Below are 17798 nucleotides of genomic sequence, written 5' to 3'. Positions count from 1 at the left end.
TTCCTTCCTCCTTTCCTTCCCTCCTCCCTTGCCTATACTCCTTTCCTTCCTTTATTCTTTCCTTCCCTCCTCCCTTGCCTATACTCCTTTCCTTCCTTCCTTCTTTCCTTCCTTCCACATTACCAACATGATCACCTTCTATTGAGTAAAAAAATGGTCAGTAGCTTAGAATCCTACAGCTCCAAGAATGAGGCTCCAGCTGCTGCTTCAACAACAAGAGTTGGTATTTCATTGCATATTATTTTTGCACCACTCACTGGACCATGAAGGCAATGAACAGTTCGTGCAACAAAGCAAATAATTCTCTTCTGGGGTGGCTAGGTGGTGCACTGAGTAAAGCGCCAGCCCCGGAGTCAGGAGGACCTGAGTTCGGTTACGGCCTCAGGCACTTAACACCCACACAAAAAAAACTAGCCAGGGGCAGCCAGGTGGCTCAGTAAGAGCACCAGCCCCAGAGTCGGGATGACCTGGGATCAAATCTGATCTGATACTTATCACCACACCCAGAAATAACTGGCCGTGTAACCTTGAGCAAGTTACTTAACCCCAATTGCTTTAAAAAAAAAAAAAACTAGCCGGGTATCATTGGCCAAGTTACTTAACCCCAATTTTGCCCTCCAAAAGACAAAAAACAAAACTGTATTATACTAAAGAGACACTTAAAAAAACTTTAAAAATAATAATAATAATTCCCTTCTACTCTGTTTTATAAACCAGAATCAAATACATCAGGTTTGCTTAAAGCAAGGTGCACCTGAAGCTGCCTTCATAAATCTTGCCTGGGGACTGACTTTGGGGTTTAGTAAGCCTAGATGCCTCCAAGTCACTGACCCTGAGATTAGAATGAAGAGCAGAGAGGCGGCTAGGTGGCACAGTGAAGAGAGCACCAGCCTTAGAGTCAGGAGGACCTGAGTTCAAATCTGACCTCAGACACTTAGCACAAAAATCTTGCTTTAAGCACCTTGGGCAAGTCACTTAACCCCAACTGCCCTCTAAAAAACAAAAAATTAAAATTAAAAAAAAAAGTGAAGAGCAGAACTGGAAGGTGGGACAAATCAGGAGTCCTTTCCCTGATGCTTCAGCACACTTCTTTTCCCACAATGAATATGTTCATACGTGTAAACATATGTTGCTGTTGTTGTTTTTAAAGAAAGTTTAGGATGGGCTATATTATTGGATTGCCTCATTTTAAACAAATCCCAATATAGTAAAGTAGACATCTGAAGGCTGTGCTTCTGACAATCTCTTACATCCAAAATAAAACCCAGAAGTAAGTCAAAAAAGGCCTCCAAATAAAGGCCACAAAGGCCACACACTAAAATTCATGTAGTTTTACTCACAAAAGAACCCATACTCATGGACTACTTACTCTTATTTTACATGGAATTTTAATAAGCCTAATTATTTGGTTTCCAAGCACACAGCAGACTAGCTGCAGTAAATTATAAGAGGGAAGGTGGGAAAAGGACAAAAACTACCACTGATGAGTACTATAAGAGTAAAAGTGAGATCTCGCTATGAGGGAGGAGACAGAAAAACTGTTAGAACCAAATGCTCAACTAAAAAGGTTAACTGGTTAGGGCCACTTAATATGGGGCTGAACAGCCCCACATAATTCAACAAGCCCAAATGACATCAACATATTACGGCATAATACAATAATATTAGTGATAATAATCTTTTCCATTTATGTTGTAACTGCAGTGTTTACACAGAGTTTTCCTCACAACCAAACTGTGAGGGAGGCTTTTCGAGCATCAGCATCCCCATGTTACAAATGAGGAAAATGCAGCTCAGCAAGGCCAGAGAACCTGCCCAGAGTCACTTAGCCAGCAAAGGGCACAGACAGGATACAAACCTAGAGCTCTCCAGACTCTACGTTCCATTTCCCTTCCCCTGCACGAGGCTGCCCTTCAAACAAGCAAAGATTTCCAATATAATAAAAGTTTTGCTGCTTAGAAAGGAATGAGCTTTGGGAGAAAGTGGGCAATGCCAGGCAGAAAGGGGGGAAGAGCTGAAGAAATACCTCGAGTTGGGCAAAAAAGACTGCCCTGAGCTGCCAGAGCAGCTGGAGTGGACATCACAGTGTGCGGTCACTTGGGCCTTGGTATTTTGTAAAAGGAGAAAAATAATGAAAAGGTAGCAAGTACATCCCAGAACAAATCAGCCTAAATGAAGCAGTGACAAAAAGCATGTGTTAAGCCCCAGGGAGGCCAGCTGAGTCCTGAGGAAGCAGGCTAGTGCGTCTGGCGCCCTGGTGGCATGCCTGAATTATCCCTCCCTTCAGTCACTGCTGCAGGGGCCTAGGTCTGTCATTCATACTACTCCAGAAATGGAAAATTAAAAGCCTAGTAAAATCCAACCTAGCAAGTGTCCTCTATCTGAATTAGACCAGCTGAGCTACTATCAATTTCTGCTCCCTAGAGCCCAGCAGTATATGACACACTGACAATATTAGATAAAATTTCAATGTATGTAAAAGTCCAACTTTACAAAAAGCAAATAATTAGGAAATGACTATTCACTTCATAAAAAGAGTAACCACACTTTCTTTACAAGACAGTGAATTTAAAAATTATTTGTGCATTTAAACAGCATTTGAAAATAATTTACTCAATTTATCAGGAATATAACTATTAAAATAAATTGATACATACCTGCACATTCTATTTTCTAAAGGAGAAAAAAAAATCTGATGGGAAAATCACTGGGCCAAGTTTTGGCTGATTTGAGTTCTAGCTCCACCAGCACAACTAACTGGATATGTATGAGTTTACTCCAGTAACACGGAACCCTGTGCTGCCATTTCTTCATCTATAAAGTGGCAGCTCCCCACTGGTATCTCAGAAATAATGAGAACATAATGGAAATCTTTTAGCAAGTGAATATGAAATAGAGAGTCCAAATAATGTACTCTTCTTTTCCCCAACTGATAAATGGTAAAGGGATAGGAACAGATATCACGAATAATTAGAGAAATGCAAATTAAAAACAATTGTGAAGTACTACCTCACATCTATCACACTGGCTAACATGACAGAAAAAGAAAACAACAAATGCTGGAAGGCGATGGGGGAAAATAGATAGACTAGCGCTTTCGTTGGCAGAGCTGTGAACTGGTCTGACCCCTGTGGAGGACAATTTGGAACCCTTTCCTAAGGGCTATCAGACTGTTTGTACCCTCTGACCCAGCAATACCACTGCTAGATCTATGTACCGAAGAGATCAAAGGAAAAAGAAAAGGATTCACATGTACAAAAACATTTACAGCACGTCTTTTTGTGGTGGCAAAGGACAGCAAACTGACGGGATGCCCATCAACTGGGAGAACGGATAAAGAACGAAGGTATATGAAGGTGCTGTAATACTACTGAGGCATATACAAGACGTGATGAAGGAGGCTTCAGAAAAACCTGGGAAGCCTTACGTAAGCTAATGGAAAGTGAAGTACACAGAACTAGAAGGATAATAACCTTCCCAGTAACGGCAACAGCGTAAGAATAAATAACTGAGAAAGATTTAATAACTCCAAAAACAATCCCAAAGGAATCGTGATGAAAGTTATCCACCTCCAGATGTAGAGCGGATGGGTTCAGTGTCGACTGAAGCATAGTTTTTACTTTTCCTTTTTTCTCTTCAGAACATGACTAATGCATAAATATGTTTTATATTACTTCATATGTATAATAGGCACTATAATTCTTGCCTTCTTAATGGGGAGAGGATAAGGAAACGGAGAGAATTTGGAAATGAAAATAAAAATAGAACTGGATTAATTTTAAATTTAAATTAATCTTTAAAAATACTATCCTCTTCTTGCTAAAAGCTAACAAGATCTCTGCCAGACTTGGACCACCAGAGTGTCTCCTCTAGCACAGGGCTCTGCACACAGCAAGGGCTTAATAAACACTTATGGTACTGAAATGGCAGCTCGGGCACTTGCACCGTGCCCAGAATAGAACCTGAAGTGAGGAGTGAAGACTCACTTGCAGCATACAGAGCAATCTTGTCATTTTCCTTGTGCTTCAGAAGGTTTTCAGCATAATTCAGAAGACTGCCTTTGAACCACTCAGGCACATCAGCAATTCCCTTTGATGTATCAACAACCTGGAGAGAATGACAGTGCAAACTAAGACCCAGGAAATCATCACAGCAGTTTTCTAAGCTATCTAACTAGAAAATCAGCCAACTCATTGATCCAAAGTACTCTTTAAAAGGGATTTAAGTGTGTTAAAAACTTTCCAAATAGCCTTGAAATGAAGAGTAGACATTAATGCCAGGCATACTGAATTTTCTCCATTTCTTTTAAAGAAAATCAGCCAACTTCCCAAGTGAAAACACCAAAGGTAATCCAAGAGAACAGACTAAAAACTAAGGACTACACTCAGTGTCCACTCAATGTAATTTTCACTGAAATTCTATTCAGTGCTGCTTCTTCAGTAACTCACAGGTTTGCTATTTTTACCAAAATATATAAGGATATAACTTTGTCAGTGTTTTGCCCACTATGAACTAACCACATCTCTGCACCACACAAAACAGATAGGGAAGTAGGGCAAGGGCTGAACCTGGGACTTTACTGGTGTAGGGAACTTTCAGTGTGAGACTTCCCTCCACCCGTACGGATTAGCAACTTTTCTTCACTTTAAATCTTAGAAAGTTGCCTGGGACTAAGAGATTAAGTGACTTAGCTATCCTCACACGGCAATTAAGTGTCAGCAGGAAGACTTTAAATTCAGGTCTTTTGGACTCCAAAGCCAGCTCTCTATTCACAATATTGCACAATAACAGGAAGAATAAGCTGTGAATAACAGGTCTCCTTCCCTCAAGACCCCTGATGTAGAGTTTTGTAAAGTTATCTACATTAAGAGTAAAAACCTAGAAAAGATATACTCACCTCATCATACATACGAGAGAAGACAATTCCACTGAATTTCCAGAACTCTGCCCAGAAATCTGAGTATGACTCCACTGACCACTGGTACAATTCATTATAATTGGCTAAAAGTAAAGAAATTGGAATCACTACATAAGTAAGGTTCTGTAGCAATAATTCAACACTGCAACAAGGTGCTTCATTTTTGTTGGGAGGAAGTTCATGCAATTACACTTTTGGAGAGTGTAGTTCAGTAAGAAAGAAATTTAGGAACAAAGAAAATCCAAATAAAGATACCCATAATGGATAGCTACTATTCATAGTCACCTAAAAGTGACTACGAGAGTAGTTTGTTATTTCAGAGGTCAACAATTACCAATTGGATAACAGTATTCCACTTTAGGAGAAAGACACTGGTGGAACTCAGGCTAAAGAGAATGGAATATTAAAATAGAAAAAAATAATGTAAGATAAATGGAACACCAGTTCCATTCAAATACTTCAGGGGCAGGCTCCAGCAATGGAGGAAAAAGCCTTTTGTTGACTTCAATGTAATTTCTTGAAAAGTTACTGGTAATGCCACCATACCAAGTCACCCACTAAGTTCACGGTTATGGTGAAAAGCAAACTTCACTTAAGATTCCCAAGACTTGGGTTTGATGTCCAGCTCAGACAATTACAATATGTGCTTAGGCTTAAACTTCCTGGGCTTCAGTTTCCCCATCAATGAAAATTAATTAACTTCATTTCCTAGTGACATAAAGATAAGATTAAAGCCTTTCAAAACTGTCAAGTACCACACATACATATACATGTGCAACTACTCATACTCATCACCCCTCCTCCCCTGTGAAGGACAAGTTCATCTGCTTCCAAGGTGATCAGGGCCAAGAGCTCTGACAGAACTGGATCAACCTGTACTTCAAGAATGAAGAAAGAGCTCAAACACATCGGGACAAGATGAAGCACTCTAAAGCTCTGCAGCGTCTTTGGTCCAACGAGGGCAGAATATGCTCCAGACTGGAATATGCTCTAAGAAGGCCCGTTCTTAATCAGAAAATACATAGTTAGTTACAGTAAAGAAGAAAAGGAAAAAAGGTAACTCCTAGGTCAATTACTCTGTCCATTCCACCAATCAAGTACTTATTTAATCCAAACTGTGTGCTCAGCCCTGTGCCTGAGGGTACCTGTGGACCCCAAGAGGATGTGTATAGCCTGCTCTGGACTACTTACAAACCAACCGGGAAGAAAAAAAGGAAGATCCCTGAAACAATAGGCAGCACATGATTCACAGGTAAATATTACTTTACTACAAAAATTTCACAGATACTCCCTTCACCAGTAGAGATGCCAACCCCTCCCATGACTTGCTTACTAACTCTGCCTTCGACACCAAACGGGGAGTCATAGTTGAAGCACTGGATGTCAGGACTCTGAAAACTGTTGACAGGCTAGAGCAAGGGGTCAAATCAAAGAAGATGATATTTAATGTGGAGAAAGTAACTACGTACATAGAAGACAGTAAACCAAAGGTAATCTCAGAGGAAGGGAGGTGGGAATGGCCTCCTACAGAAGGCAGGATCTGAGCTGAGTCCTGAAGGAAGCCAAGATGAGGGAGAACATTTCAGGCACAGGGACAGCCAATGAAAAGGCACAGTCAGTAGATGGAGTATCACATAAGCCATAGTAAGGAGGCCAGTACATCTGCCTCAGACGTGTGGAGGACTAGAAAAGTAGTAAGGGACCAGGGAGTGAGGGGCTTTAAATGCCAAATGAGGCTTTATATTTGATCCTGGAGATAACAGGAAGCCAGGGGAGTTTAGTAAATACAATACAGGCTGTGAAGGCGAAAATGAAAAGATCAGACAACAGACTGGATGTCTGGTGGAGTATGTAAAAGCGAGGAGCTGAGGATGCCACTGAGGACTCAAGGCTGAGTTACCAAGAGGATGGGGACGCTCTGGACAAATAGTAAAGTTGAAAAGGGAAGGGGTTGGGGAGCGGGGATAAATAGTTCTGCCTTAGACATGTTGGATTTTAGATTCCTAAAAAAACATCCAATGTGAAATATCCAAAAAGTCGTTGGTGACATGGGGGTGACTTAGGGAATTTGGGGCTGCATGTGTGGATCTGGGAATCATCTGCATAGGGAGGATAAAACCGAACTCCTGGAAGCTGATGAGATCTACAAGTGAAATAGCACAGAGAAGAAAAAGAAGAATGTTCAGGACAGACTCTTGGGGTCACCGACTGTTAGTGGCTGTGACTTGCAAAAAAATCTGAGAAAGCACGGTCGGGCAATGAGGAGGAGAATCAGAAAAGAGCAGCCACAGAATACCAAGGAGCAGAGAATGTCCGGGGCAGCTGGTGGTGCCACGGTGCACACAGCACCAGGCCTGCAGTCAGGAAGACTCATTCTCCTGAGTTCAACTGTGGCCTCAGACACTGACGAGCTGTGTGAGCCTGGGTGAGTCACTTAACCCTCAGTTTCCTCATATGTAATAAATGAGCTGGAGAAGGAAATAACAAACCATCCCAGTATCTGTCAAAAAAAAAACCTAAAAGGGGTCACAGAGAACCAGACACAACGGAAAATGAATGAACAACAAAAGAGAATATCCAAGAGTGGATGGTATCAAATGCTTCCAAGAAGTCAAAAAGGATCAGGATTAAGAAAAGGCCATTAAAATTTGGCAATCAAACGATTACTGGTAAATTGAAAGAGAACCGTTCTCAGTTGAAAAATGAGGTCAGAAGCCAAGAAGAAGATGGAAGGCATAGAAGCAAGTGAGAGAAAAGAAGTGAAGCACCTAGTGTAAGAGTCAGCTTTCTTGAAGATTTTAGTTGAGAAGGGAGGAGAGGCACAGGACCAAAGCTACAGGGAATGGGCGAGTCAAGCGGATGTGTTTCAGGATGGAGGCCAGGATCACCAACTAAACGTAGGACAAACACATTCGAAGGAAGGAGGCTTTCAGTGAGGGAAACCTTAACAAGTTATCTTGTGTGACACTTCACAAGGGTAGAAAAAAATATTTTAAATGTCTATAAACGACCTGGATAAAGGCATAAATCACATGCTTATCACATTTTTGGCCGACATATAACTAGGGTAGTTAAAAGCCAGGATCCAAAAAATTTTCAACAGGTTAGAATATTGTGATGCATGTAAAATTTCACACTTGAAATTAAAAAAAACCTTCACAAGTAAAAGACAAGAGAAACATAGCCAGATACTAGTGTGCCTGAAAAGATCTACGAGTTTTAGACTGGACTACAAGTTCAATACAAATTAAGTAGGAAAAGAAATTGAAACTGGAAACTGAGGGCCTCGGTTCGAATCTCTGCTCCGCTACTTCCATCCTGTTACTTCAACCTCTCTGGGCCTGTTTCCTCATCTATAAAAGGAAGGAGTGAGTTCAGATGGTCTCAAAGGTTCCATCCAGTTCTAAATCCCATGAGCAGGTGCACCAAGTAGAGAGCTGTGCTACTCATTTTAAGAAGGGCCTGTGGCATTATGTAGCTAGAATGAGGCTACAGTTTCCAAGAGCCCCCCAAGACAGAACACAGCACAAGGGAGTCAGCAGAGACAAAGCGAACCAAGCCAGTGCTGTTGAGAAGAAACAGTCACAGGGAGCAGTAAGAGAGAATGGAAACAGGTCAGGCTAGCTGGGATTCCTGACAGATGCGGGCCCTAAAGTGCACAGAGGCCCAGTGGTTTTTATAGGTTCTTACCAAGATCAAGCAGCACTAGAAACTCTGAGGAGCAGGAAACCTGGACCTGCTGCCCAGGTCTTGGGGGGTTGGGGAGGAGGGAGTTTCTTGTGAATTGGGTTACTGTAGGCTCTACTCTGATGGGGTAATTCAGAAGATCTGAGCCTCCCAGGTAAACTACAGATAAGCAGAGTAGTATACCTTTCCCTCAAATAGATCATATGGATAAGCAGGCAAGTATCCAAGCACAGAAATAGGATGGCAAAGAGTATTTGTATTTTGTCATATGAAGACTGGTTGAAGGAACTGAGGGCCTTTGACCCACTAAAGACTTAACGGGACACATAACAGCTCTTCAGGGCAAGTACTTGGAAAACTGCCACATACATTATAAAATATTTGGGAATCTACTCGCCAAAACAAACCCAGTAAGTAATTGTGTCCATAAAAACAATTACAAACACTTTTCACACAAATAAAGTCAGATCTAAATAACTGGAAAAACATCAGTTGCTCATGGCTAGGTCGAGCTAATATAATAAAAATGACAACTTTACCTAAATAAATTTACCTATTTAGTGCTATACCAATCAATCTACCAAAAAAATTATTTATGGAGCTAGAAAAAAGTTACAAAGTTCATCTGGAAGAATAAAAGGTCCAGAATATCAAAGGAATTAATGAAAAGAAATGCTAGAGAAGGTGGCCTGGCCATACCAGATTTTAAACTGTATTATAAAGCAGCAGTCTTCAAAACTACTTGTTTCTGGATGAGAAATAGAGTAGTGAGTGGATCAGTGGAATAGAACAGGTACATGAAACACAGTAGTCAATGACTATAGTAATCTTCTATTTGATAAACCCAAAGACTCCAGCTTCCGGGATAAGAATTTACTATTTGACAAAAACTGCTGGGAAAACTGGAAAAACTGTCACATAGCAATAGTTCAGCTTGGGCCCAGGGGCAAAACTAGGTAGAAGTCACCAAGAGGTAAATTTAAACTTGATGTGAGGTAAAACTTTTTAACAATTAGAGCCTTCCACAGGTGGAATGCTCTGCCCTAGAAGACAGTATGATGAAGCTAGGAAGCAGAATGGATGGTGCCCTTTCAAATCAGAGTCAGGAAGACTCTGAGTTTAAATCCCACCTCAGACACTCCCTAGCTGTGTGACCCTGGGCAACTCCCTTAACCTTTGCCTGTCTCAGTCTCCCCATCTGTAAAACGGGGATGATAAAAGCACCTGCCTCACAGGGTTGTTGGGAGGTTAATGAGATCATATTTGTAAAGTGCTTTGCAAATCTAAAGCACTACACAAATACTACCTATAATATTACCATCATGCCTCCTCATTGACTGGAGGTTTTCAATCAAAGGCTAACTGACCACTCCTCAAGCAGCTGGTAGAAGAGATTCTTTATTCAAACCCAGGTGGCCCTAAACAACTTTTATAAAATGTACTGCACACCCCCACTGGGGAAGGCCTTCCTCTTCCTCTGCACCTCTGTGAAATCCTCTCTTTCTCCAGACTTTCAGAGGCCCAACTCCCAATTTCATGAAATAACCAATCTGCCTACCATCTTGTCTCCTGATTATCTGTATTGTCTGCACCATTCATTTAACATATAGCACTTCCTACCTAATGCTTTCATTTATGTGTATGTGTTTCTATTTACAAACTCTATATATGGCCCTCCAAAATCTGGTTCAGCCTTCCTATCACTCCCCTCCACACACTCTCGATTCCACCCAAACTATCCTATTAACTGTTCCCAGAAGCTGACATGGTGTTATCCATCTCCAACTTTTAAAATTCTTATCCTTCTTCAAAACTCAGCTCCAGTGCCCCGAGAAGGCTTTACTGATTTCTCTCACCTCCTTAAATGTTCTTTTCTATGAATCTCTTCTTTGCCTCCCTCACACCCTGCCCTATACACTAATCCAGGTATGCTTACATCTGACCTGGTAGAACATGATCTATTTAAGGGAAAGGTGTACGCTCCTCTGTGAATCTCCAGCCTCTAGGACACTACCTAATACATACTTCAGGCTTATCCCCCACAATGTCTTCCCCATAGTAGGGGTTCAATGTACATTTGTTGATTACTGAATAGGGAAAAGGGGTCATCTTGCCAGTTTCCAAAGAAAAGAGCAATCTGAGACTAGCCTTATTATATGGCCCCCTAATTACATACAGTGCTAGGGTCATAGAGCACTTTCCCTACAGCCCCCTGGAAGAATCCTGTCAGACACATCTACTCAGCTGGAATGTTTTCAGGGAGGAAAAAGGTTGAGAGGATGCACTGACAGCAAACCAGACTTAGGGCAGGTAAACATAAAGAAAAGCCATCGGACTGCATGGGTGTGACTGAATCCTCTCCTTCTGCATGTCAATGAAACAAGCATTACCAACAGAAGGTGGAGCCTATGGCTCTTGGAGTCTTACTTAAGGCAGGGGTGAGGATCATGGAGTTAAGGCCCCATGTGGTCTTCTAAATCCTTAAGTGCAGCCTTCTAATTGAATCCAAATTTTTTTTTATAAAATTCAGCCAGAATAGCTGGTCACGCACAGGATGGGTCCTGATTCTCTAGCTCTAAAAAGCCAAAATGAGGATGGTACAAAAACCAGAATGGTCTAGATCAGAGGTATCAAACTTCAGGGAGAAGTGGCCCCTACTCCCGAGTGTGGCCAGAACAAGATTAAAATGTAACTGGGAAACAATAAAATAACAAAAAATGCAATAAAACACAGATAATATTACATTTTAAAATTAAATCAATACGAAGCCCACAGGGATTCTTCTGTACAGATTAGTAGCCCCTCTTTTCTATCCGAGTTTTACACCACTGGTCTGGATTCTAATGTTAGGAAGTTTCCATTTGTGGGAACTCTTCAAGCAAAGGTTTGAAGGCAGGAAATAACGGGAAACAGTGGTGTCATCTCTGCAAGGCCCTGTATTGACTCAGAAAACCACAAGTTAATTACATTATCTACCTTGTATTGTATTTTTATTTCATTATTAAATATTTCCCGATGACATTTTGATCTGGTTCTGGTCCAGGCAGCCCTTGGGAGTTCTGATGGCTTCAGATGGGCTCAGTTCCAGTTTGACTTCTCAGCTATAGAGAATTCCTTCTCTGATAGGAATAGGGCTCTTTCAAGTCACCCACAAAAATCCCTCCCAGGTCTGTGATTTAGGTCCCAACTTCCAACTCCAACCAGCAGCAGAGTATTGCATATCCCCATCCCAAAGGGTGGTTGGCAAAGTATTTTGTCTAGGTAGCCTTCCCCCCACCCCCCACTTGGGAAACCTGAACCACACTCAGAAATGAATGACTATTGCCAATGGCATGTGTGAAACAGGGCATGATGGAAAGAACCCTGAATCTGGAATCTAGGTACCCATACTTTAATCCTGGTTCTGCTATTTAACTTGGGTGATGCCAGAGAGTTCTCTTCCCCTCTCACAGGCAGTTTCTTCCTCTAAAAATGAGGGGTTCCCTCCCAACTATAAATCCCATGATCTTTATGGACGCCATATATAATAAAATGGGAAAAGCATTGAATGCTGTAAAATAAGGGGCTGGACTAGGTCATTTCAAGTTCTGAAATTCAATCACTAAAGCAGGGGTGGAGAGCCTGGAACCTGGAGGATACATGAGACCCTAAAGGTCCTCAAGAACAGCCTTTTGACTGAATCCAAACAACTCGGAACAAATCCCCTCAATAAAAGGATTTGTTCTATAAAACTAGGAATCAATCAAAAGGCTGCACCCAAGGACCTAGAAAACCACATGTGGCCTGGAGGCTGCAGGTTCCCCACGCCTACAGAGGATCCTAAGTCCAAAGTGACAGGCAAGTCTGCATAAGAAGGCACATTTATGGAATGCCAGAGGAGGGAAGGAGGCCCCAAATCCCGGCCTCTCTGGCTCCCTCATCCATCACCAGCAGGGGGCAGCTGAAGGGCGGGGCTCCTTCCCAAACTCCAGGGCCCGTCCTCACCAGGGGCAGCACCGACCAGGGAAGGATTCGGAGGCTCGGGGTTCACGGGGCTCCTGGGCTGGGGAATGGGTGGGGAGGGGACAACAAACACAGCTTCCCAAGCCCAATGTGTGGACACGTGCGCTTCCTCCTGTCTGGAGAGGGCCCACGGGAGGGGAAACTGAGGCACGGAGCCAGTGCTTTTTCAAACACACCCCTATCTCTGGTTCCTCCCACACACAACTCCTCTCTCCAACCCCTCCCTGCACGGACAGAGGGATAAACTGAGGCACAGAGGGGAGGTTCTCCACCCACACCCTTCCCCCCTCGTTGACAGGAGGGTAAACTGAGGAGCAGAGGGCGGGGCTCTCCACCTACGCCCCCTCCCCCTCGATGATTGGAACGGTAAGGAGAGGCCCCCCGCCCCGGCCCGGCCCGGCCCCTCACCCAGCGCGGGCCCGCGGCCGCAGCGCACGGCCGCCCGGAAGCGGTCCATCTGCGCGTTCCTCTTGCCGTCGGGCTCCCACATCACCTGCGCCTCCATGATCTCCTCGTGCCCGGCCCGCGCCTCCTTGGACATGGCTGCGGCTCTGGGGCCGGGCCCAGAGGCAGCGGCGGCAAGGGCCGGGAGGAGGGCGGCCGGGGCCGGGGTCGCGCGCCCTCCCTCCCTCGCGCACGCCCCCTTCACAGGCGGGCACCGGCAAGAGCGCCGCGTGCGCGCGTCCGAGCGTGCGTGCGCGCCCCGGCAGGGCCCCCGCGCCGGCTTCTCCCGGATCTGGGCAGCGGCCGCGGCTGCTGCGGGAGCGGAGGGTACTAGGGCTGAGCGCGCGAACCGCAGGAGCGTACGTCCTGTCGGACGTCCCAGAGCCAAATGAGCCGAGTCCTTCCGCCGCCCCCCTCAAAGCGGCCCTCCGCCCCGCCCCGCCCCGCCCCACCCCCAAGGGCCGATGGCTCCGCCCTCTGGCTGCTGGCCCCGCCCGCTAACCTTCGCTCAGATACTCAGACCGACGTAACCTTCCGCCACCTGTCTGCCAGGGCGGAAAAAGAGTGCTCCCAAACGTCTTGCCCTGTCCTGCCCCGCCCCGGCTCAGGCCAAGGATGCCCTTCTCGGTCCATTGTGCCCCAGCTTCCCAGGGAGAAAGAATAATATTTCTCATATCTAGAGCTCCTTCCAAAATTAAAGAAACAATTCACCTTCATAAAGTAGGTTAGTCTTGATTAATAATAATAGCTAGTAGCACTTTAAGGTTTACAAAGTGCTTTGTAAATATTATCTTCATTCGGTAGGCGAAGACCTGGATTCGATTCTCCTCTCTGAAACATAGTAGCTATGCGACCTTAGGCAAATCACTTAACCTCCATCTCCTGTTCAATGATAATAACAGCCCTCCCTCCAAGGATTGCTGTGATGATTAAATGAGATACTGGCAAACCTTCAAGGGCCATAGAAATAATAGTTAACACCTCTTACCTCCGAGGGTTGTCCTGATGAAAATAAATGGGAAAATATATGTAAAGTTTGTGTATTGCATATAATATTTGAAAATATGTATAAAATGTTATAGCCCAAAGGGCTATAAAACTACATACATACCCTTTGACCCAGCAGTGCCACTCCTAGGTCAGTATCCCAAAGAGATCATAAAAATGGGAAAAGGACCCACATATGCAAAAATATTTATATCAGCTTTTTGTGTGGCCAAGAATTGGAAATTGAGGGGATGTCCATCAATTTGGGAAGGGCTGAACAAGTTATAGTATGTGAATATAATGGAATACTATTGTTCCGTAAGAAATGATGAGCAAACAGATTTCAGAAAAACTGGGAAAGACTTACATGAACGGATGCAAAGTGAAATGAGCAGAACCAGGAAACTATTGTACCCAGTAACAGCAACATTGCTCAATGATGTATTGTGAATGATTTAGCTCTTCTCAACAACACAATGATCCAAGATAATTCCAAAGGACTCATGATGGAAAATGCCATCCACATCCAGAGAAAGAACTATGGACTCTGAATGTAGATCAAAGCAGACTATTTTCTCACATTCTTTATTTTTCTTATGTTGTTTTTTAACTTTTGGTCTGTTTCTTCTTTCACAATATGACTAATATGGAAATGTGTTTATATGTATATGTAATGTGTATGTGTGTGTGACCTGTTGGGGTTTAGACTCTGCCCGCCCTGCTGATGCCAAAAGCTGTTGCAGTTAAATGATGTATTATGGTAAAACCATCTCAAAGAATTCAGTCAGACCACCTCTAATCCAAATATAGGCATTTATTGAGATCCTCCAAGAGGAACCAGCAATTTCAGAGAAAACCAGATGAATTTTTATAGGGTAAAGAAGCAATTACAGGGGCGGCCAGGTAGCACAGTGAGTAAGAGCACCGGCTCCAGTGTTGAGAAGACCTGGAGATCGAATCCCGGGCTCAGACACTTAGCACCCACCCAGAAACACCTGGCCGTGTAACCTTGAGCAAGTTACTTAACCCCAATTGCTTAGGGGTGGCCAGATGGCTCAGCGAGTAAGAGCACCGGCTCCAGTGTCGGGATGACCTGGATCAAATCCGGGCTCAGATACTCAGCACCACACCCAGAAATATACTGGCCCTGTAACCTTGAGCAAGTTACTTAACCCCAATTGCTTAAAAAAAAAAAAAAGAAGAAGCAATTACATACTAAATCAGGAAGAGATAAAACAGAGAAAGAAAATTATAGACCAATCTCCCTCATGAATATAGATGCAAAAATTCTAAATAAAATACTAGCAAAAAGACTACAGCAACTTATCTCAAGAATAATACACTTTGATCAGGTAGGATTTATTCCAGGAATGCAAGGATGGTTTAATATTAGGAAAACCATCAGTATAATTGATCAACAATAAAACTAGCAGAAACCACATGATCATCTCAATAGATGCAGAAAAGGCTTTTGACAAAATACAACATCCATTCCTATTAAAAACATTAGAAAGTATAGGAATAAATGGAGCCTTCCTTAAAATAATAGGTAGCATTATTTAAAGCCATCAGCCAGTATTATATGTAATGGGGAGAAGCTAGAAGCATTTCCCATAAGATCAGGGGTGAAACAAGGATGTCCACTATCACCCCTCTTATTCAATCTAGTACTAGAAATGTTAGCAGTAGCAATTAGAGAAGAAAAAGAAATCAAAGGAATCAAATTAGGCAAAGAAGAGACCAAGAAGAGACTCTTTGCAGATGATATGATGATATACTTAGAGAATCCTAGAGAATCAAGTAAAAAACTACTTGAGACAATAAATAAATTTGACAAAGTTGCAGGATATAAAATAAACCCACATAAATCCTCAGCATTCCTATATATTTCCAATGAAATTCAACAGCAAGAGATAGAAAGAGAAATCCCATTTAAAGTTACTGTAGACATTGGGAATTACCTGCCAAAACAAACCCAGGACCTGTATGATCATAACTACACAACACTTTTCACACAAATAAAGTCAGATCTAATTAATTGGAAAAATATCAATTGCTTGTGGCTAGGTCGAGCTAATATAATAAAAATGACAATTTTACCTAAATTAAATTATATATTTAGTGCCATACCAATTAATTTACCAAAAAACTACTTTATAGAGCTAGAAAAAATAGTAACAAAATTCATTTGGAAGAATAAACGGTCCAGAATATCAAGGGAATTAATGAAAAGAAATGCTAGGGAAGGTGGACTAGCTATACCAGATTTCAATCTGTATTATAAAGCGGCAGTCATCAAAACTACTTGGTACTGGCTGAGGAATAGAGGAGAGGATCAACGGAATAGATTAGGCACACGAGATTCAGAAGTCAATGACTATAGTAATTTGTTTGATAAACCTCCAGACCCTGGTTTTTGGGATAAGAACTCACTATTTGACAAAAACTGCTGGGAAAACTGGAATATAGTATGGCAGAAACAGGGCATAGACCTTTATCTAACACCATATACCAAAATCAAGTCTAAATGGGTGAATGATCTAAATATAAAGGTTGATACTGTAAGCAGTCTCCTAAAACAAGGAATAGTTTACCTATCAGACTTGTGCAGAGGGAAAGACTTTATGACTAAACAAGAATTATAAAACATTATAAAATGTAAAATGGATAATTTTGACTACATGAAATTGAAAAGTTTCTGTACAAACAAAGCCAATGTAACCAAGATTAAGAGGGAGGTGGGAAATTGGGAAAGAATCTTTACAACCTATGTCTCTGACAAAGGACTCATTTCTAAAATATACAGAGAATTGAGTCAAATTTATAAGAATACAAGTCATTCCCCAATTGATAAATGGTCAAAGGATATGAACAGGCAGTTTTCAGAGAAAGAAATTAAAGCTATCTATAAGCACATGAAGAAATGCTCTAATTCACTATTGATTAGAGAAATGCAAATCAAAACAACTCTGAGGTACCACATCTCACCAGTCAGATTGGCTAAGATGACAAAACAGGAAAATGACAAATGCTAAAGAGGATGTGGGCAAATTGGAACACTAATGCATTGCTGGTGGAGTTGTGAACTAATCCAGCCTTTCTGGAGAGCAATCTGGAATTATGCCCAAAGGGCTATAAATACTTTCATACCCTTTGATCCAGCAATACCACTCCTAGGGTTATATCCCAAAGAAATCATAGAAATGGGAGAAAGACCCATATGTACAAAAATGTTTATAGCAGCTCTTTTTGTGGTAGCAAAGAATTGGAAATTAAGGGGGTGCCCATCAATTGGGGAATGGCTGAACAACTTGTGGTATATGCATGTTATGGAATACTGTTGTGCTATAAGAAACGAGGAGCAGATGGTCTTCATATTTACCTGGAGAGGCTTAAAAGAACTGATGCTAAGTGAGAAGAGTAGGACCAGGAGAAATTTGTACACAATTACAGACACAACGTATGTGTGATGACCAACTTTGATAGACTGGACTCTTCTCAGCAATGCAGTGATATAAGTCAATGCCAAAAGACTCATGATGGAGAGAAATATGTGCATCCAGAGAAAGAACTAGAAAGAACTAAGTTTATATCCAGGTGGAAGCAAAATGCCTGATCTTTTTCCTACTCTTATTTGGTTTTATGTCCTCTTTACCATTTTTCATTCCAGCTGGTACAATCCGTCCTTATAACCTGACTAATGTATAATGTGAAAATATTTAGATCCTATACTTGAATATAAGCCGCCATGGGGGGGTGG

At 42.3% G+C, this 17798-nt stretch overlaps 1 protein-coding gene across 1 annotated transcript in view; it reads right to left on the bottom strand.

The window, feature by feature from the left end:
• Window positions 1-13180, bottom strand: part of LOC138157745 (acetoacetyl-CoA synthetase) — a 75801-nt gene extending 62621 nt beyond the window's left edge. The window contains exons 1-3 of the mRNA XM_069083540.1: window positions 13016-13180; window positions 4898-5001; window positions 3987-4107 (exon numbers count right to left, since the gene is read on the bottom strand). Coding sequence (XP_068939641.1) covers window positions 3987-4107; window positions 4898-5001; window positions 13016-13148 — 358 coding nt within the window. The 5' untranslated portion in view covers window positions 13149-13180. The remainder of the gene's footprint in view (window positions 1-3986; window positions 4108-4897; window positions 5002-13015) is intronic.
• Between the last annotated feature and the right edge of the window lie 4618 nt (window positions 13181-17798).

This window comes from Petaurus breviceps, unplaced genomic scaffold, assembly GCF_028583685.1.
Source record: "Petaurus breviceps papuanus isolate PSGF00001 unplaced genomic scaffold, PetGlider_PUasm1.0 101, whole genome shotgun sequence".
NCBI lineage: Eukaryota > Metazoa > Chordata > Mammalia > Diprotodontia > Petauridae > Petaurus > Petaurus breviceps.
Note: the sequence above shows the minus strand (reverse complement) of the source record. Positions and strands in the feature narration are given on the sequence as shown.